General features: G+C 41.8%; 1 protein-coding gene across 7 annotated transcripts in view; it reads left to right on the top strand.

Annotated features, from left to right (window-relative positions):
- Nucleotides 1–22,184, top strand: part of frmpd3 (FERM and PDZ domain containing 3) — an 86,488-nt gene that overhangs the window by 56,497 nt on the left and 7,807 nt on the right. For 2 of the 7 annotated variants that reach the window (XM_027004892.2, XM_035532007.1), the window contains 14 exons: nt 4,686–4,798; nt 5,460–5,614; nt 6,029–6,131; nt 6,314–6,359; nt 11,557–11,661; nt 16,666–16,773; nt 17,705–17,836; nt 18,321–18,440; nt 18,542–18,678; nt 18,956–19,082; nt 19,878–19,967; nt 20,069–20,248; nt 20,353–20,488; nt 21,226–22,095. In XM_027004892.2, the coding sequence (XP_026860693.2) occupies nt 4,758–4,798; nt 5,460–5,614; nt 6,029–6,131; nt 6,314–6,359; nt 11,557–11,661; nt 16,666–16,773; nt 17,705–17,836; nt 18,321–18,440; nt 18,542–18,678; nt 18,956–19,082; nt 19,878–19,967; nt 20,069–20,248; nt 20,353–20,488; nt 21,226–22,095 (2,350 nt within the window). In that variant the 5' untranslated portion in view covers nt 4,686–4,757. Of the gene's footprint in view, nt 1–4,685; nt 4,799–5,459; nt 5,615–6,028; nt 6,132–6,313; nt 6,360–11,556; nt 11,662–12,794; nt 12,869–16,665; nt 16,774–17,704; nt 17,837–18,320; nt 18,441–18,541; nt 18,679–18,955; nt 19,083–19,877; nt 19,968–20,068; nt 20,249–20,352; nt 20,489–21,225; nt 22,096–22,184 lie in introns of those variants that run through there. The other 5 variants (XM_027004893.2, XM_027004897.2, XM_027004896.2 and 2 more) reach the window with 5 other exon arrangements.

Below are 22,184 nucleotides of genomic sequence, written 5' to 3'. Positions count from 1 at the left end.
ACATCATTTCAGTGTTTGACAATATCAAAGGTATTTTCAATAAGAGTATTGGACTATACAATTTATTTACCCAGCTGTCTCACACCTCATTATACCCGTGAAAGACTTGATAACTGAAAGTATTGCAGTAGGTGTTCAAGAAAAAAATGAATGGTTCAGGGCAAAAGTACAGCAGGACTAAGACTAGGAAATGCATTAGAATATTAATGATTTGTGATACAATGAATGAGCTACAATATATTACACTCAAGACCAGTGTTATATTCGGTGCTAAGTAAGTTGAATGTTACTCTAAAAAAATGTAGCTCAACTACATTAAAGTTATTCATCAAAGAAAGGTGGCTAACTACAGTAAAGGCTACATGGCAAAACAGGCTTAACTACACTAAAAATACAGCCATGTCACCAAGAAGTTTGTCTGCATTTGGTCTTTTAACAAACCAGTAACTTCTCTGAGTCATTTGTCATGTTTTAAATACAGTTAAACTAGTTTTACTACTGCCAAACTAAGTTTGTATGTATGTACACTATACACTGTATATCTTATAAGCAGTCAAAAAAGGAAATAACTTCTGCTCAGAAGCACAGTGAAGCTCTTGGCTATTGGTACAAGAATCTTTTTTTTCTTCTCCAGAATAATTCTCTTTTCCATTGTAGGGGGCCAGAGTGTGACAGTGGGCTTAACTTGATCAGTATTGTTCCCTTTGGCAAACATCATCAAGAGTTGTGCAATTTGGAGTTAAATGATACTTCTCTATGTTAAAACATCAGCCAGAGGTTTTGAGCTGCCACATCTCACAGTGAGCAGGACCCATTTTCAGACTGCTAAATAGACAGCATCCTGCAGTGACAGCAGAGCAATTTGTGCTGCACAGTGATGAATGCCAAGCACTGCCATCTTCTCGCAGGAGCCAGGCAAATGGATCTTTGGACATTCTTGCTTCTCATTCATGCAACCTTACAACATCACCTACCACAAAAAGTGACTCTCATTGCCACTGCACATGAAAGGCATGCATCATAGTACTGTTACCATGGTGCTGTCACATAAGAGTTCTGTTAAGGGTCAGTGAAATTAGCTTGTTTTGAACACACCTCACTGAATGGTGGCAAAGAGACAGCAAGACCTTTGTAGAAGGAGGATTTGTTGTGTTTTTTTGTGTTGAAAGCAATGTAAAATGAACTGCAATTACCTTTCTAGGCATTGAAAATGAAGCAGCCCATTATTCACAAGGGTTCAGTGATCAGATTCCAATTTCAGCCCAAGATAGGGATCTGTCCTCAACAGATAGCGAGAACCCAGAAGAAACCATCCTAAATTCAAACTCCATCGCTGTCCAACTGGGAATAAAACACACAGTTTGGACCATTGATAGATTGCAGTGGGTCACAAAAAAGCAAAGCAATTCCTTTAGAAAGAGGGGATTCTGTTGAGTGGAGGCACATTTAATGATGCTACATGCTGTTGTAACACAGCTTGCAAAGCTTTTACAAGAATGCTGACCTATTTCATGCAGGGTTAAACACAGCCACCAGAAATTAGTTGGGAACAAGTAGCTTCTTCCTTACAATCTTATCGTAACATATATAATGATATATTTCTTGTATGTGTGCACAATGATCCACAACAAAATGTCTGTCCCTCTGGAGATATTAGTGGTTATGCATCCTTATCTATGATTATAACAGGATTTATGGATTTGCTGAGAATGATGCAGAAATGTTAAAGGCAAATCCCTTAATCATAATAAAGAATGAGATTCATTTGATTCATTCATGCACATTAAAGCTATTTTAAATGTCAACTGATGAATTGAGTCAGTTGGGAAAGAAGTTTCAGCAAGACAATCTATAGGTAACTGACTGTAATTTCAAAAGACAAGTTCTCAAGTACATTTTGGACATTTTTAAATCTTTCTAGCTCCCAAAACAAATGGTACCAAGGATTATGGAACTCTGATAAAATGGTTCATATGTTTTACAGAGCAGCTGGAACCAAATATAATGTGGACTGGAAAATAAACTTAAAGCTTTTAGGTTAAAATCAGATTGGCAATTGGTACTGTATTTATTTAATTACTTTGTCCATGCTTAATGGGAAAAATACATCTTCATTAACCAAGCTTTAAAAATGTTAAAAATTAAAACATTTTGAATATATATATATATATATAAAAGTGCACACATATAGGAATATCAGAAGTGACAGAAAATCAGTAATAATATGCCAACTGTCTCAGTATTCTTTTAAAGTTCAGTCTTTAATGTTGGTATTTGACTTTCAGGAACAGGGTAAAGAAATAATATTGCCTTTCTGTCATGGGCTGAGTCTAACATCCATTTACAGGCATACTATACACATCAATGCAAACATTCTTTGTACATAGTAGTGTTGCATTAGGCCCAAATATTCTTATTGGTATAGTATAGAGCAGTTGTCTAGACTCGGATTGAACCTCAGTGCCCCATAGGAGAGGCAGCATTGTTACCCACTACACTATACACGTGATGAGATACACGATGAGTGTTTTTAATTGTCCTTTGTGGGCTGAACATGGAAGGATTTTGCAAAGATATTTCAGCTTGATGAATCTGTCTGGAATCTGTAAAGTTTTAGGAAGCAACAGATTTGTAATGAATGATACATAGATAATATGAAAACACAACAGATGCTGGATGGGTTGCAAAAGGTTTAACAAGATCCATGCAAAACTATGTGGAGAGAAACCTAAACAGCTTGCAAAAAGATTTCTGTGGATTTAAAAATCTTGGGGAGATTTGGTGAGCTTTCAAACCTCAAAGAAGGAGACAGCAACATTAGACACTAAAGAGACCTCTTAGTGTCATCCTTTACTCATGCTTGCTAAAGCGGCTGTTTCAGCTCAACCCCAGATTGACAACTACAGGAGTGGGGAAGTGGTTGAAAGGTCAGAGACATTAAGATTCATATTTTGCTGTTACAGCAGGCCAAACCATACTGCTTGGGCTGTAGTCTTGGAGTCTGCTAGGGGGGACTGAATGCATCGCTTGCCATGGTCATTTCATCATACCTCACTCCCTGTCAAGCCTGAGCAGCTGTAGCCATGGAAACAGTCTGGCTCAGCAGTGCCCTTGGGATGGGGTTTCTTGATAGCATTCCTATGTCTCCTCGGCTGCAAAGGTGTCAGCCCTGTGGTAGAAATGTTGTTTATCTGGTCGAGGAGCACATACATCCTCCAACTGACAGTGTCCAACTTCATCCTTTTTGTTGCAGACCGCCAATCTCATTATGAGTAGTCTAAATCATTTGTTCAGAGCCTCTGCTGAGAAAGGCTGTTTTGTTCACAGACTAAGAATGTTTGAATTGATATGTATAGTACACCTGATTATATAACTGACTGTTGTTTCTTATGCCACACAATATACAAAGCTTTACTTTTATAACCTTTCAAATGTGGAGTTGTCAAAATGGGCTAAATGTGGTCTTAATTGCTTTTGTAAACAATTTGAAGTCAAGCTTTATGGGGTTGAATAACTGTCCTACCCTATCAGATGAAAGATTTGGTGAATAATTGCAGTGGATGGAGAAATAACTCGAGAATTCTCTCCTTTTTGGAGATATTTACTTGGGATCTTCAGTAGGTCAATAACCTTCTACAAGGCTTGAGAAGCATTTAGAAGCTGTGAAATGGATGATGGCACACCTTAAATTTAGTTTCCACTTGATACACCAAGCTTGAGTCAGCAGCAAAGTGTTTCTTTTTAAACATACAGCACAGTGCTATGATTGTCTGAAAGATATCATTACAGACAGGTTACTTTCAGCATTCATCTAAAGGAAACTTGGGGATTATGAGCAGTACTTTGAGACCACAACACATGGACTTGATTAAGTTGATTAAGCTCTGGAATGTAATTATAAACAACAGATCTTACTAGGATATGATGATAAATGTGCCATTTATTTAGTTGACTTTACAATATGTTAGTCATCTCAAGTCTTTTGTTTTTTCAGAATGGCCCAATACTTTGAGTGAGAAGTTGAGAAACTCTGTATCCAAGAAACATGTGCTTTGTTTTTCATTAATTAAATTATTTGTTTTCTTAATGTCATGCTGATTGTTGTTGTGATAGTAATTAAAAGTACATTTTAATTTTAAGAGGAAAAAATAAACATAATCTACTCATTCTGCGCCAAAAACATTTCTTTTTGGTACTACACCTAAAGATTTCTGTCTCTGTAAATGAAGCACTAAGGTTAAGATAGCTATAGTTTATTGTTATGAGTACTTAGTAGCACATTCATCATGGCAGCAGTAGACTACAGGTTACACCATTACTAAGATATTTAAGTTCTTTTTGACAGTTGTATTGTAGAATGTTCTATAAAAGCAATGGTCATTTCAGGGCTTTCAGTTCAAGGCAGCAGATCTCACCACATTTGCCTTGTACAGAACTGGTATAGTGAGATGAAATTGGAACACACTCATTAAAATATACAAGTATGCATGGATTAATAGGGAACATAATTATTTGTCAATGAGACACTAAGCTTTGGAGTGCTCTACAAGTTGACTCACAATTACAATGACCCTGCATAATGGCAACTGGTCAGTAACCTGTGTGAGCTCATCTGACTACCAACTTAGAAATAAACCTCTTTATGAAAGATATTCACCTCCTCTCTTCACTCTCCTCCTCTTCAGGTGAATGATTGTGAAACAGAAAGATCCTGTCACAGCGAGACATCACCCAATCCTGCCCTCTCTTCTCAGGGCATGGCCCAGGTCCAGGATGGACAGCCAAAAGAATGCGACAGGTGCACTGCCCAATCCCAATCAGCCTTCATCAAATGTAATGTAGGGTGAGGGGAGTGTAATAGATTATGAAAAAAAGCATTACCTAATCCTCTCACATCCTACTAACAATGGTGAAGAACATTCTAAAAGAGCATTCTAAAAAAATATGCATGATAAGCAATCTCCACCTAATGCAGTAGACACTGGCAAAAATAAAGCCCTCTACACTCAATACAAAGCCAGCTGTGAAATGGGATGTAATGTATTCTTGATGGTAGTATGTAAAGTTAAGTCTATTTTGGACTAAAAAGGCAATTCCAATGGAGACTTTTTTTAATCCATGGTATAGATTAAAAGGATAATCTAAACGTTTCTCATTTGTCTTACATGTTTTAGTCATATTTTTGATTAGATCACCTTGGTCGTGAGATTACCAAAAATGAAGGTTATGAATGAAGAATGGCATGAAATGAAGCAAACACTGAAAGTTCACATGGTCTCCTGGAGCAACTTACTATTTCACGTTAACCTCATTAGCATTACCTAAAAAGCCTGATGCTATGCAGAAAATGAAGGCTAACTTTGGAATAAAGACATTGATTACTTTTTAATGTATACAAGACATAATCTGCAGTTGGCACATGTAAGTAGCTCATCTAAAATATGGTCATTTTCTACCAGCCCTGCGATGTTAGAGGAGAGTCAGGATGGTATGGACAGTGGTAGCTTGACCCCTGGCACAGCGCGACAGGTCTGCATCCAGCGGCATCCCCTCCATGGCTTCGGCTTCATTGCTGGCAGTGAACGGCCTGTCATTGTACGCTCTGTCTTTGCAGGTAGGACACGTATCTCTAGTGGGACCTGGGGATCAGACGTCTGCAGCCCACTGGGACAAAAGCAGGAGTCTGGTCCACCAGGTCAATCAGTCTCATCTCCTGTAAAACCGTTTGCTTGTTGTATGGAACCTTCTGAGTTTGTGTGCTGTCTGAGGTACCCTGTAAACTGTACAACTACTTAGTTGTACACTTTACAACTTAGCAGCCATATTTATGGATAGCTATGAGGTTTAAAATGGTATGACTAAGAAACATATGACAGAATTTCACTTAAATATGCCATTGTGCTTATACACTGGTAATGCACATCTAAAGTGAATTACCAGGTTTAAACAGGTTTAAGAGTGAATAGAAATGACCTAAATCAACCATTCTGCACAATGTGCGTGCCTGCTTTATGCTCCTGAAATTCAGATGGTCCATCTGACGGCAAGCTTCTAGCTGGTGACCAGATCCTAGCCATAAACGAAGAATCCGTCAGCGACTCGCCTAGGGAGAGAGTCATAGACCTTGTAAGGTAACATCCTTTACTGTCACCAAAGGTGGAAGGGCCTTTTCAGAATGCATGACTGACTATGCTTTTATGTATTTGTTATTTCTTGTTTCTCTAGCAGATAAAAGTATTTATTTCATAAAAAAACATCTATTTTGATGTTCTATAATTTACTATTTGTCCTCTATGCTTCTCTCCCTGTGCAGACATTGCAAAGACTCTATTGTTCTCACTGTGCTGCAGCCCCAACAGGTGATATCATCAACAATTTCATTTATTATATTCCTAGTGAATATGTTTCTTCATCAAATAGGCCGCTTTAATGTTATACTAAATGCCATCTGTACAATCAATTTGGGGAATTACTTTTCTTATGTCTTTTGTAATTTATGAACTGCTTTGTATACAAGGACATGTCATGATTCTTTTTTTTGCCAGCTCTGCAAACTCTTGTGCATTCTTGCATGTAATGAAACTGTGATGTTTGTGGCATGGAGGAAGCGAGAGGCAAGGTTGCAACAAAGTGCTCTTTATTATCCATCGTTCCACAGCAATGGAAGCACCAAACAAACATAAACAATGGCTCTCAAAAGGTAGCGTGAACATAGTTCTCAGATGTGGCTGGTGTCTTAGGTCCGCTAATGTGCAGTCTCGTCTCTTGGTTTCTGCAGGTTTAAATAGGCTGAGTAACAGAAAGGTTAACACAATTAGTATTCTAGTGATTTTGAGCGGGGCAGGTAAGGGGTGAGAATCCCCCCCCCCCCCCAAGACTCCGCCAGCCTGCTGGTATGTGGCCGACCCGGCCGCCAAGGGGCAGGCTTTTGGGGATGTTCCAGATGGAAGCAAGCGGTGAGGTCGGGGTCCAACCCTTGGGGGGCTGGTATCCAGCAGCGCTCCTCTGATTCATGAGGTACTGGACCTGCGAGCCCCTCCGTTTGGAATCAAGGAGGGCCCTTACTGTGTATGCGGGACCTCCCTCTATCTCCAAGGGAGGAGGCAGAGCACTCGAGGAACTCTCCTCTTCCATGAGGGGACCTTCCACAGCCAGCTTCAGGGCTGACACATGGAAGGCCCTAGATGGCCGGCTGTGCCCGGGCAAGCCGACGCCATAGGTAACCTCATTAATCTGTTCCGAGATGGTGTAGGGACCCTCATACCTCACGGCTAGCTTCCCCGTGGCGCCAGCACGGCCATCCCTCGTGGACACCCACACCCATTGTCCGGGTTCATAGCAGGGGGGATCCCCATGTCTCCTATCCACCATCCTTTTATAGTTGGCTATAGCTTTGCGCAGTTTCTGGTGGGCCTCCTCCCACACCCACTCACTGCACTGACACCACATCTCCACTGCCGACTGGTTGGACGTGGGGGATTCCATGGATACAGTAGGGGCTGGAACCATAAAACACATTCAAAGGGGGTTAATTCTGAGGGGCAGTTAATTCTGAGCATACTCCATGCAGGGGAGGTAGGCGCTTTTGGCAGTTTCAGGGTGCTTCTGGCAGTACAGCCTGAGGAACTTGGCTAGCTCCTGATTTACTCTTTCCATCTGCTCATTGGCCTGGGGGTGGTACCCAGACGTCAGGCTGACGCTGATGTTCATTTTACCCAATAACTCCCATCACACTCTGGAGGTGAATTGGGGGCCCCAGTCCGAGACGATGTCCTCCGGTAGCCCAAATTGCTGGAAGATGTGGTGGAAGAGCTGGTTCACCATCTCCCAGGCAGTAGGTAGACCCTTGAGAGGGAGGAACCTTACCATTTTTGAGAACCGGTCCACTATGACCAGGATCACCGTGTTGTCCTCTGATACAGGTAAGTCCATGATAAAGTCTACTGCTAGGTGAGAACAGGGTATCATCGGTGTGGGTAGTGGCAGCAGCTTACCTACAGGTGGTGTGCAAGGAACCTTGCTGTGGGCACACTCGGTGCAAGATGCCACATACCTTACGATGTCCCTGTGCATGGCCGGCCACCAATAGCGAGCACTCAGCAGCTGCGCTGTGTAGGATGCTGCTTGGTGGCCTGTCCCCATGGAGGTGTGTTCCCACATAATAAGAGTTTGGCATAGATGGAGAGGACAAAGAGGCAATTTGGCGGGCAATGCAGATGCGGATTTGCTGCCTCTCTCTGTTGGTCCAGGTCCCATCTTAGTGTTGCCAGGAAACAGGTGGGTGACAGTATTGGCTCCATGCTGGTAGACTGGGCTTGTGTGAGGTGTTGCCAAGAGAGAGCGTCTGCCCTCACATTCCTCTCTCTGGGCCTATAAGTAATGTGGAAGTTGAACCTGGTGAAGAATATCGATCACCGGGCTTACCTGGAATTGAGCTTCTTCGCAGTTTGGGGGTATTCCATGTTTTTCTGGTCTGTGACGACCAAAAAAGGAGTGTCGTGCTCCCTCTAACCAATGCCTCCATTGTTCAAGCGTTACTTTCATGGCAAGGTTTTCTCAGTCTCCCACACCTCTCTGTGGGGCTTAGTTCCTCTCCATGGGGCTTAGTTTCCTCGAGAAGTAAGCAACTGGTTTCAGCTGCCTGGCTTTTCCCTGGTGCTGTGATAGTATCACACCTACCCCTACATCCAATGCGTCTACCTCTACCATGAAAGGCTTTCCTGGGTCTGGCTGCTGCAGCACTGGGGCAGTAGAGAAGGCCTCTTTCTGCTCCAAGAAGGACTTCTCCGCCTCAGGTCCCCATTTTAGCCTCTTAGCTGCTCCATGGAGTAGGTCTGTGAGAGGCCTAGCTACCATGCTAAAGGATTTTATAAAACAACGGCAAAAGTTATCAAATCCCAGGAAGCGCTGTAGCTCCCTGTGTGTTTGTGGTGTAGGCCAGTCCCTTACTGCCTCCATCTTGCACGGCTGCATCCGTACACTGCCCTTGCAAATGATATACCCCAAGAAACTCACCTCTTTGCGATGGAATTCACATTTTTCCAGTTTGCAGTAGAGGTGGTTCTGCAGGAGGATGCAGAGGACAGCCCATATGTCATGCATGGGTTGGTCCCAGGAGGAGGAATAGATCAGGATGTCATCGATGTAGATGATGAGAGATCTACCCAAGTACTCCCTTAGGACCTCATTGATGTAGGCCTGGAAGATAGACGGGGCTGTGGCTAAACCATAAGGAAGGACTAAATAGGACTAAATACTCAAAGTGTCCGGAGGCAGTGCTAAAGGTGGTTTTCCATTCGTCGCCTTTCCTAATTTGGATGAGGTTGTATGCACTATGGAGATCTAACTTCGTAAATATCCGGGCTCCCCTTAATTGCTCGAGCGCTGCGGGGACAGGTACAGATATTGCACCAACAGGCTGTTGAGTCCCCGATAGTCCATGCATGGCCTCAATCCCCTGTCCCTCTTCTTGACAAAGAAGACACTTGCGGATGCTGGAGAGGTGGAGGGTCGAATGAAACCTTGCTTTTTCCTCCTCTTGGGAGAGAGGGTAAACCCTACATCGGGGAGGAACCGTGCCCTCCTTCAGTGTGATGGCATAGTCCCAGTCACGGTGTGGAGGCAGCTGTGTCGCTCTTGTAGGGCTGAATACCTGTGCCAGGTTGCTGTATTCCTGGGGCACGGTGAGGTCGTTATCAGCCTCAGGACTCTCGATGGACATGGACTGCAGGGACACCATCCGGTGAGGTAGGCATTTGCTCTCGCAGGTGACCGCCCCCTCAAGGACCTGATTCTACATCCACTGTATGTGGGGATTGTGTGCCTTTAACCATGGAAGCCCTAGCCTAATTCGATGAGAGATGGAAGGGAAAAGGGAAAAAGTAACATGCTCCGCCAGTTCCCCTTCAGTCTTGAGGAGGACACAAGGAGTAATATGTGTTATGAGCCCCAACCCCACGGGTCCCGCATCAAGTGCTTGCACGCTTAACGGAGTGGGGAGGGTAATGGCTTCTTAGTGAAGCCCCAGTCCATTACATTGCCCACTGCACCGGAGACGACCAGTGCCGACATGGAGAGTAGACAACCCAGGTGTATAATCACCACAGATAGTATGCACATAGACAGGGTTAGGGAACGACTCACTGAATTGCAGTGCTCCTCTCAGTTCTCCAGCTTGCCTTTTGCTCTGGCCACACCTAGCTGCATTGGCTTCACCGGCGTTTCTGCTTGCACCACCACAGGTACGTTCTCCAGCTGTTGTTACCCTCAGGGAAATTGCTGGCATCACTCCTGCAGGAGATAGTCAGGTGATAGGAAGGTGTACTACCTCATTCAGCGAATTGGCTTCCTGCTTACATGCCAATTTCGCCTGTAGGTCTGCCCTTATTCCAATGACGAATGCACCAACCAAGGTGGACTCGTTCCATCTAGCTCCCGCAGCTAGCATCTGGAATTCCTTGGCATAATCCACTGCAGATCGGATTCCTTGCCTCAGGTGTAGCAAGGAGTGCCCACAAAGACTCCCCTGACGTGGGTGGAAAAACACAACTTTCAGTTCTGCAATAAAACCAACATAATTGTTCATAAGTGGGGAAGCGTTGGTGATGAGTGCCGCTCCCCAGCCACGGGCTTTTTCTATGAACTGGGAGAACACAAAAGTGACCTTGGCGTGCTTGGGCAGTCAAGGTTAGTATCCAAAAAAAAGTTCGCACTGTACGATGAAGCCCTCACATTCCTCAGGGTCTCTGCCATACATTTCAGGAGTCATCATGAGGCATTTTATCCTCTCCGGTACAGGTGAGGTAACAGGAGAAGTTGCTCATTGCTCCGGACTCGCAGCCAAGCAATTTACAACCTGCCCGAGGTTCAGGACAAGCGAGCGTATCTCCCCAATTTCCTGCTTATGCTGCTCCATTGTTGCCATCTGGGTAGCCAGTAGTTGAGCCCAGTCAAGGCTACTTGCCTCGCTTCCAGGGGGCTGCACATTTTGTGATGTTTGCGGCATGGAGGAAGCAAGAGGCGAGGTTGCAACAAAGTGTTCTTTATTATCCATTGTTCCACAGCAATGGAAACACCAAACAAACATAAACAATGGCTCTCAAAAGGTAGCATGAACATAGTTCTCAGACGTGGCTGGCATCTTAGGTCTGCTAATGTGCAGCCTCATCTCTTGGTTTCTGCGGGTTTAAATAGGCAGTGTCTGAGTAACACACAGGTGAACACAATTAGTATTCTGCTGACTTTAAACAGGGCAGGTAAGGGGTGTGATCCCTATCAGGAGTGGGCGTGTCCCTCCAGCTAGCTAGCCACCCAACCGTGACAGAAACTTTAATGTGCCATTCATTTAGCCATCTGATTTGCCAAAAATATTTTTTAAGAATGAAAATCTTTTTTTTTTCATGGATTTTAATGGAACTGTTCATATAACTTCTCTCAAATCATAAAAAAAACTTTCATGAATTAATTTTTTTTAAAGTATAAGGATTATAATAATGATTTTGACTAATTTATTACACTTCTCTTTTCCTTCCTTTTGTCTCTTATTTGTTTCCTTAGTCACCTAAATCTGCCTTCATAAGTGCAGCCAAGAAAGCTCGCCTGCGAACCAATCCTCCTAAAGTGCGCTTTTCTGAGCAAGTGTCCATCAGCGACCCAGACTCAGTATGTCCTGCCGCATGTCATGCTCATCTTTTCCCTAACTCATCTCTGTGGTGATGTCTGTTAGGGACTGAAATGAGAAAATTAACAAATCACAAATAACAGAACATTGGGCTCCACACAGGGAAGGTTACAGAATTATTCAAGAAACTAAGCAACTACAAACCGTATAAATTGGAAGATTTGTTATGTATGAAGTCATGTGGCCCATGACTGGATTATTGATGTATCTAAATTGGAATGCTAATATGTTACTCAAGCAGATGGGCTTTAACCTGCTGTCATTTCAGACCCTCAAACTAAACTGAAACTTCACTCTTCCTTCCCTCCTCATCCCATTGCATCAGACTGCAGGTCCATTACCCAAGGGGCCGAACCTGAAATCCCTCCCAGACAGCTGCCTCTACGTATAGACCCATACCACCATACTGAAGTGCTGAAAGGAATAGTCCAGAACTTTCTAAACTTATGCTTTAAATCCCTCATTCCCACCAAAATGCTCCTTTGTGAATTCTCACAGGCATGCAGTAAAGAGAGACCCCATCTCTTCCCAGGTCCACAGACAGAACAGAGGCTTCGAAGATGGCTGTTTGGCTTAGGGTGGACTTAAGAGAGTTCCAGAGTTGCGCCCTTCAAGAAGTGTAACGCAGCAGCCTGACAAGGAACACTTCATGAATAATATGAGATATGAGAAATGAATTCCTTTTTCCTGTTGTCCAAGAACTGGGATACAGAATACACTGACATGAAGGAGCGAAGCAAGTACCACAGCTTTAATGTGCCTGACACCACAATTGAAAAAGACCAATTAATAGGTTTAGACTGACTAATGGAATTATTTAGGCCAAAGCAAAAAATATGAAGGCTGGGTCTTGAAATGTCAAAATAAGACAAGGTGCCATGGAAAAATGCAGTGTGGGAATAACTTCACAGGCTGAACCTAATCAAGTGTAATTAAGTTTGTAGCCTTTCATTAGCACTAAAGCCGCCATCCCCCCTAGTTGTGACATGGGTCGATAGTGCCCATGTTAACATCTCCTTCCATGGATTATGTCCTATACAGTCTCATATCTGCCTTGCGAGCAAGGAAGAGTGAACACAACACCTTCGGGTGCTTCCTGCACCAATTTTAAAAAGAGGAGCGATGGGAGGGGCGTGCAGCTCTCCTGGAAGAAGAGGCTTGCTGATCAAGCCTAGGGAGCCCAAATCGGTAAAGACCTAAACCACCTCACCTGAGCCTCCCCTAATCATGCCAATCCATCTCGCGCGATCAGCAGAGAGTCGGGCCTGCTTCATCCGACTTGCCAGTATTCGCTCTATCAGAGGACAAGACGGACCACGGGGTGGGACCAGTCTTCATGTTCATTGCATGCCATATTACTGTACTCAACTAACTCCAATGTCCATAATCATCACAGTGTAATCTGAAACGAGCTCATCTGCTTATGTCACTTCCATCCATTGCATACAGAGAAACATTAGTGGCACATAATGGAAGTCATATGAAAACATATTTGGAAAAACTGCTATTATTTTAAATGACATATACATTTTTCATTATTCATACAAATATCAATATTCTCGGAGTGCTTATTTGTGAGGCTGGGGGGAAAAGTCAAATTACTTGAACAGAGATGAATAAGCATAGAAGATTTATAGTAAGCTAAGGAAGGTATATTATTTAGAATATCCAAATATATCATATATGGATGTCTTTGCAAACTACATCCTATGATCCTTTGATACCGTTTATATGAGGTATTTAGCATGAGTCTCAAGTGATCGGATCACAAGTTACCAGTGCTAAGCACAAGTATAAACAGGGCATTGTGCAGCTCAGAGATCCACTGTGATCCAATCATTGAAACTACATGTGGAGGTGGTCAGGCCACATTGCATTTATAATGAAAATGCTAATCTGTCTCGATGCATCCCAGCCAACATCAAGGATTGCCTTAACTGGAAACTAACTTGGGACATGATTGTGCACTGACTCAAAGATTTAAACCTGCAAACTATCTAGCCTGTAAACTGACAAGGACAGGGTCTACGAGGAATGTTTGTGGCTGGAAAGGTTGAGATATGTTTCAGTGTGCGGTGAGGACTTGGTTTGAAGAAAACCCAGGGGCTCATTACCTATGTAATAAATGTGCACAGTGATTTTGGACTTGCCAGTAGAAGTGATCTAAGCAGAAAAAAAAAGTGAACACAAGGCCAGTTGTAAACCTATGCATCTTACTTGACCATTCAAGGTTTGACCATTTCGAAAAGGGGCCAAGATCATTGATTGAATCAAAAGTGAAGTGCATAAAAGGCAGAACCAAAAGTGTAAAACATTTGTATGTACATTAACCAGCCATTTTATAAAAAACACCTATACTTGCCAGCCTATATATTAGATACACTTATCATAAAGGTGCATTCAATTAGTATACAATTACAGCCTGTAGCTCATCTGTTGCCATGTATTTCTCATCTAACCTCTATTGTGTTCATCACTGGTCAGTTTCAGACCTCAGAACTCTTGCTGAATGGATATTATTTGGGGGAGGTGAGTCATTCTCAGCACAGCAGTGAGACTGACATGATAGTAACATAGAGGGTGTTCTGGACTGGCATATATGTTTCTGATGAACTGGCTGCTGAATATCACCACCATTTATTTATGAAAAACACCTTGTAGGTGCACATTTAGAGGGACCCTCTTCTGCCATGCACAGCCCATTAGGCATCGCCCAGCTTTTTGTTTTTACCACATCTTCACTGTTTGCTGGATATTTTTGGGTGGCTGGCCACTCTCAACCCAGCAGTGACACTGACACATTTAGAAACTCCAGCAACCCTACTCTGCCTGATAAATTTGTACTGGCTAACCACTAACCATGTCAATGACTGTGATGTGGGGGCTAGAAACACAGAGGCAGGTTGCAAGTGCAAAGGGATCTATGATGAAGACCATAGAGAACATGAAGATAACCAAAGAACAAAAGGACGAGAGCGAAAACCTGGATCTAAAGACACAAAGGAATAAATAAATACAGAGGATAGCCAAATGTGGAACTAAAAATAATGATCTGGGAAGCAAGTGTGATAAGGAGTAAGCACAGGTGACCACAACAACAAACTAACAGACTATCCAACCAGTAAGAAGACTAAAAACAGGGATATATATACACTGGGGACAAACAAGGGATAGCAGGGGACAAATGCTGGGAGGTGTATTAGACAAGACACAGGTCAGCTGCATAACCAAGGGAGGAACACAAAAACCAAACTGATTCAAAAGAACATGGCACTAGAAATTCAAGGAACCAAAGAAAGGCACAGGTCAACAAGGGTGACTAAAGGCATGTCATCCAAATAATGTCCAGTCAGCAAAAATACTGTGGTCAGAAACTGCTTTCAGGTGAAACATTTTCAGGCAATCAGTGGTCAGGAAATTGTCATTTCTCACTTCAAGCAAGTCACTGGACATTTCAAAGAAGCCACAACCAGTCAGAAACCTTAAGCTCAACTTGAAATGATCACCTAGGCCAATTATTGCTTCTCTATGTGCAATAATCCTGTCTTTGTTTCCCTTAAGAAAAATCAGTCTGCACCATTAACAATGATCATAATAACCCTTTTTAACATGCGATAAACTTAAGCTGGATAGCAGGAGAAGATGCTTAAATTTGTGGTTGATGGCTTGTCCTAAGTATCCAAATGTAAGGCATCAGAAAGATTTGAAGAGCATGTTGAATTTTTGCTTCATGGAATACATGTGTACATTCACCAGCCACTTTATTAGAAACATCAAAATTGCACTAAAGTGGTCAGCATGGCTGATCTGCTGTTACACACAATTTCTAAACCACTTTCACCCCCATTCATCAATGGTCAATGTTTGACCACACAGCCACTCCTGAATTGAGATTTGGATGGTGAATCATTTGCAATACAGAAGTGACACTGAAACGGCAGTGGTATTATACTGGGTGCTGCACAGGTGTGGGTGTATCAAACATAAGACTGTTGCTGGATTTTTTACATGTGACAGTGTCAGAGAGTGGGTTGAGAATGGTCTATCACCCAAAAATATCCAGTCAACAGCAGTCCTGCGGTCAAAACAACTGATGAAGAAATATAAGATGGCTAACACAGATTGTGCATAGCATCAGATGGGATGTAGTGTAAAATTATTCCTATAATGCACCTTGAATATAAAAATATTTCTAATAAACTGAGTAGTGAGTGTACAGTCTCAGCATTGCAATGTTTAGGTTAAATAAAATACAACTTGTAGCCTTACACATTTACTAATATTAATTCTGTAAGAGAATCTGTATTAATTGTATGAAATTGTATGGAATACATTAATGAATGGAAAGAAATTAGTTGAGGGTGATATTGGCATCATGAGATCCTCCCTAAGTTCTCCAAAAGAAAGGAAGAGGAACCCTTGCCAAGCATACTTTAGCATCCAAACATTTAGGAAGCTCAAGGCATAACCACTATCTGTAAACAGCACCCCACGATCAATAACAAGAGTGATATGTGACACAAGGACTGAATTGAATTATTCTTGTTTTTAGAAGAGGAAACAGCGGTAATCTTGAGCCAGAACTCTGAGCTCTTGCTTGAGCTCTTCAACTTGTCTTATTGTGACTGCTGCATATTAAAAGGATAGATTGAGCCTTCCACAATGCAGTTCTACAGACTCCTAAAACAGAGCTATCTACCTGGACTACCGTCTCAGTTAAGGCAGTCGCCTCATGAGCTGTAACAGGCCTCACCCTTTAAACTGTGTTTAGACTGGATGTAGGCTGGTTCTCTCTCCTAGTTTCTCCATCCAATTACAGCTCTCATGCCTCTTTTTATTCTCTCTTATAATTTATTTAATTTCCATACTGGACATACAAAGCACTTTCTTCAATAACTCTTCCAGTCCAGGAGTCACTGACTGTAGCTATCTATTAACTCATTTCTTTCTTTTTTTTCTTTCTTTTTTTCTTTGCCTTCTCTCAGACCATGCTTAAAGACGACTCGTTGCTACTGATACCAAATGTGCTGAAGGTGTTCCTGGAGAACGGCCAAATCAAGTCCTTTACATTTGACAGCCGTACCACAGTCAGGGTGAGTGCAAGGAGTTGTGTGGGATGTGCTATGGCAGGGGCATTAATTCTGTGTTTTGCTTCCACAAGGCCATTCAGTGTGCATCTGATGATTAATACCATACCATAGTTGGAACAGGGGAAAAATGCAATTAGGATCTATAAGAAACAATATTGCCAATAATCTGGATTTAGGAAAAAATGCACGAACATGTTCAGATGTGGGGTTGTCTACGCATAAATTCTATTTTGCTTTAATGTACCCCCAGCTGTGTGTATTCAATGGCATTTCCATTGAGTCACTCTTTGGTCAATATTATCAAAACAGATTATCACAACTTGAGTAGCAGGGGGCACTCCAGCAAACCAGCCTGTATCAGTACCACTGAGAGTGGAGTTGAATGGGTCTCTGTGGCCCTCACTAAATAATCTATGTTCCACCACTAGGATTATGATCTTCAGATAACATATATAATGGAGCACTTCATGATAGAATGGTAGCACAGACCTCAATAATACATTTTTCAAATCATGTCATTCTGTTAAAAACTGAACAGAAAAGGGAGGATACAACATATACATATGACACAGGGTTCCCTCATTAATATTCCAAGACCTTTTCCTTAGGCTCAGCCAGAAGGTACTAAGAAACCCTGCATATCTGTTTCCGGGGCTCAGGGCAAATTGATTTCATTTGTTGCAATAGAGCAAATGTCAAATGTCTTTACTTGGCATACATACCTTGGTCACCCTCTTTTCCACTACATTTAATTTAGAATATCTTAAAAGACCATGCTTGATCAAGTTCTTTGTTTCATTTTTCCTTTTTTGTAGGTGACAAGTGGGTATTCACTGCTATGAGCAAAACCTTTGACAAAGGATTATGTCAAATAGGAAAATGCCTTAAGAATACAGAATATTTTTTTGTTGTTTGCTTCTTGTCCTTATAACAGGATGTGATATCCTCGCTCCAAGACCGTCTCTCTCTGCGCTACATTGAACATTTTGCTCTGGTTCTGGAATCTGGAGGGCTTGATCAGAACCAGAGACTGCATCTTCTACAGGAGAGCCAGCCTCTCTCTCATGTGAGTTTTGAACTTACACTGCACCTATCTACAGTTCATTTGGCATTTTTTTGCATTTACGGCAAAAAAAAAAAAAAAAAAAAAAAAAAAAAAAAAAAAAAAAAATTCTGAGGATTCTGAGGACATTACAACAGATTTTAGTTTACAGTCCTGCTTTCAAAATACAGTCATAAAATTATTAATAGGTGATCAGTTGACTTCACTATACTCTAAAAGATTTAAAATAAAACAGCGAAAAATGAGGAATCCTTGAAAAAACTACTTATCAGTTTACAGGACACTCCTGTGAAAGATATTTAAATTTCTGAAAGATTTTTCTTGCTTAAATAAAGCTAATATAAAAATTAAATAAAGCTAAATTGCAGTAATGATATCTGTAATATGATCCATCATTGCTGTGATGCTGGAGTAAAAAAGCAAAGGTAATAATATTTTCTCCTAAAGTAGCTTTCATGTTCTGGACAATCTATTTTGTTCCCTTCAGGTGGTGCACAGAACCTACTTCCAGGGGATGAAGTGTCTATTCCGCATCTGCTTCTTTCCCAAGGACCCTGCTGACTTATTGAGGAGAGACCCTGCTGCCTTTGAGTACCTCTACATACAGGTTAGAGTGCTTCCTTGCTTAAGAGATGCTGGCAATAAATACTCTGTTTGCAACTGGTAACCTGAGTCTTTATTACACATCTCCTATATAATATTTAACAGAGCCGCAACGATGTCATCAAAGAGCGCTTTGGAATGGACTGGAAGGCTGATGTCACTCTTAAGTTGGCAGCCCTTCACATTTACATCACAGTGTCAATAGCAAGGCCCAGTCAGAAGATCTCCCTCAAGCATGTGGAGTAAGTCTTGGTGTTTGGTCTACAAGTTAACCACCAAGGGTTATTCTCTATGGACATAAAGCTATTCATAAGGAATGAAAGATACCACAAGGCATCAATTAATGTGCATTATACTATATATTTTATAACAACATACATGGTTCTACTCTGCCTATATGTCCTTCAAATGAGTTTAGACATATTAAATATACAATAGACCATTAAAGAATGTAGTATTCATAATAACATCCTTTCATGTTCAAAAAAGCAGATTACTGACCTGTCTTATTGTCACCAGGAAAGAATGGGGTCTGGAACCTTTCCTTCCTCTTACCTTGTTGCCAACTGTCAAGGAGAAAAATGTCTGCAAGACCCTTTCACAGCTGTTGAAAACATATCAGCACCCTCCACCTGCTGGCAACAAGGTGCAGGCCTAATGTGAAAATAGGATGCATTCTTGATGCATCCCATCTTGAAAATCTTGATGCATGTCAAAATGTCTACAATGCTTGTAAATTCAGTTAAAATATGGCATTAGTCTTGTCAAAGCCAGGATGCCCTGCACAGAGAGCAAGCTTTACAGTGATAGTTATCAAGCATATGAGAATTTGCAGCATTATACGACACACATTTCAAGAGCTAGAAGCTGCAGATTTATTGTAAGAGTTTTAAGTTTTATTTTGATTTTATGATTTGATTTTAAGATTCATAAATCTTCTCAGTAAACTCTGAGTGGTTTGGAATAATGTATAAGGTATGGTACTATATATTCATTATATAATCACACAAATGTTTAAATGATAAATATTAAGTTTATGCATTCCTTTATAGCAGATTCTGTGTGCACTTAGTGATAAATCCATGCAGCAAGCAATAATGTGAACAACAACCAATTTTGTGTAAAACCTCCAAATGCACCTGAGAAGAAACTCAAAAAATTACTGGATAACAAAATCCTTTCATGTAGCTATCTATATTCACTGATTAAATTATGCTGTAAAAACTACTCTATTCAGTGTGACCTATTGGCCCCTTGATATTGAAGGATAATCTTGTCATTTTGACTATCCCAAAGCACATATGGTGCATGGCACCGTCTTCTTGCAGGACTGTCCAATGGAGAATGGCTTTCGTTTCTACTTGCTTTGGTTAAAAAAATCATGGTAGAAACACAATGCCCCCTGCTGGCTAAACAATGCCCTTCCTTATCTCTTTTGCAGGTGCCTCCTCTTCAAGGAAAGTTACAGTATATACGTGTGCTGAATGACCTTCCACCATTTGGAGGCTTGTTGTTTCACACAGTGGGACTGGTATTGTTGTTTTAAATGAATAAGAATGAACTCTTTAAAAGTGTAAAAGTGAGAAGCTGTAGTTAAATCAAACGACAAATGACATTTTCTCTCTTTCCAAGGATGAAAAACACACAGCCACTACATTGTTAGTGGGTCCTAGACATGGAATCAGTCATGTAATTGACCTAAAAAATAATCTCACAACTGTCCTGGCTGAGTTCAGCCGTGTAACAAAGGTCCAGCTGTTCCGGGAACATCAGGGAGTAGCCCGTGTGGAGGTGGTCATTCTTGAAGCTAAGGTATGATACTGAGAAAATGAACAGTAACAGGACTAAAGTTGAATGTAATTTTGACAGGATTTAGTGCTTAGAATTTATGCTGTATTTGTCCACTATTTGTTTAGCCCCTGGTTTTGTTGATGGAGTGGCCGGACGCATCAAACTTTGCCTGTTTGATTTCTGGCTATTACAAGCTCTTTGTGGATCCCAAAAGGACCATCTACTACAGGACACCTGGTCAGTCTCAAATGATCAAGGCAGGTATGTGAGTAGTCACCTCCTTGGTTTTTACTGAAAAATGCAAGGTGGTTGATTACCCATATTGTGTTTACCCACATTGTTTGCTGTATTATTTCTTCTATGATAAGGTAACTGAATGTCACAGCTGAAAATACATTTTAATTGTGGAACAAAATTTAAAAAGAATAATTTAGCACCTCTGTGTGGACAAATTGGCAGTGGGAGATATATATATATATATATATATATATATATATATATATATATATATATATATATATATATATATATAAAGGGAAACTAAATGCTCAAAATGCAATACTAATTGATGTTTATGGTCACTAAATCAAATAAATCACCGTTGCTTGGCATCAAGCTCTTAATGTTCTCTGGGACTTGCATTAGTCGTTGGAATCATTCATTTCTTCCTGCTGTTCTTGATCCTGCCATCTTCATCTCGAATTAATCCATGGATGTTTCCATTTTCCGTTTGTTTCCAACTGAACATTCTGGATTTGTTCATTTCTATGTGAACTAAGAACATTAAAACCATAATATTCAACCATACATTGGATGCTGTTACCATCTGCTGTGGTCTTGCAAACGAGGATGACCACAACATCTCATGACATCCCAAGACTTTTATTCAGCCTCCATCTCTGAGATCTCCCACAGCCCCTGCTTTTGCCATCTGGACTCACTTACATCTGCCATAAGACTCTTGTCCATTCAATCCTTCTGATGATTCTGTCCTTCAGATTTCAGAAGCTCCCACCCTCATTCACGCTCTGGGCCCTCTACATCGAGTAGCAGTCGGCGAGAGGAGAGAGAGGGGACATCCAGAGAGGCATCTCAGAAGCCGTCAGCTGTGCCACCGTCACAACACCTTGGGCTGTGTCACATCCATTTGAAAGAGCAGCAGAAGCTGCAGGAGCTCCAGATGCAGGCAGAGAAGTTGGATATTAATGAGAATCTCATCTCTCAGTCACAGAACCGCTCACGCACCAAGTCTGATCCCACCCTAAAGATCACCGAGTCGGAAGCTGACCCAGAAAGCCCAGCTCATGATAGCTCAAACTTCAGAAGTAGGGCTAAAACACTGGAAAATGCAAAGCGCACAGGGAGATTCTTTTGCGACTCCTGCAAGGCAAAACTTAAAGCTGGAGGTGTGATGTCAGAAAAGGGAGCTTCGGGGAAGCTTGCTCTGCATTGCACAAATGCCTGCTTTTCCCGTGATGGAGGAGCTGTTGATCTCACAGCCCTCCCCCCTCCTGGGAGTGAAGAGGATGAGGAAGTGGATGAAGGAGGGGGAAAACTGCAACCTCCCCCTCCTGCTATAGCGGCACCACCCCCAGGCTTTCGAGATAACAGCTCTGATGAGGATGATGCTAAAAAGAGCCATAAAGCTGCTGCCACTGCTGCAGCTGCTGCCAGCACAACTTTAGCACCTGTGGCAGTCAGTCAAGAGGATGTGCCCGTGACCCTGATTGATAATGTGGCCACTAGGACAGTGCGAGATCATGCTCAAGAGCTTGATGATGCATTAGTGTCCACTCTGCAGGCACTGGAGGCACTTGCTGCCTCTGAGGATTACCCCCATCATCATCCACAGACTCCACAAACAGCAGGTGGAAACACCAAGTACTTCTTAAAAAGTGCTCAATGTCCATTAAGTTGCTGCTGTGTACATTCAAAAAGTATGCAAACTCTAAATTAT

This window comes from Electrophorus electricus, chromosome 12 (assembly GCF_013358815.1).
Source record: "Electrophorus electricus isolate fEleEle1 chromosome 12, fEleEle1.pri, whole genome shotgun sequence".
NCBI classification, from domain to species: Eukaryota; Metazoa; Chordata; class Actinopteri; order Gymnotiformes; family Gymnotidae; genus Electrophorus; species Electrophorus electricus.
This window is presented reverse-complemented; position numbering and strand designations above follow the sequence as displayed.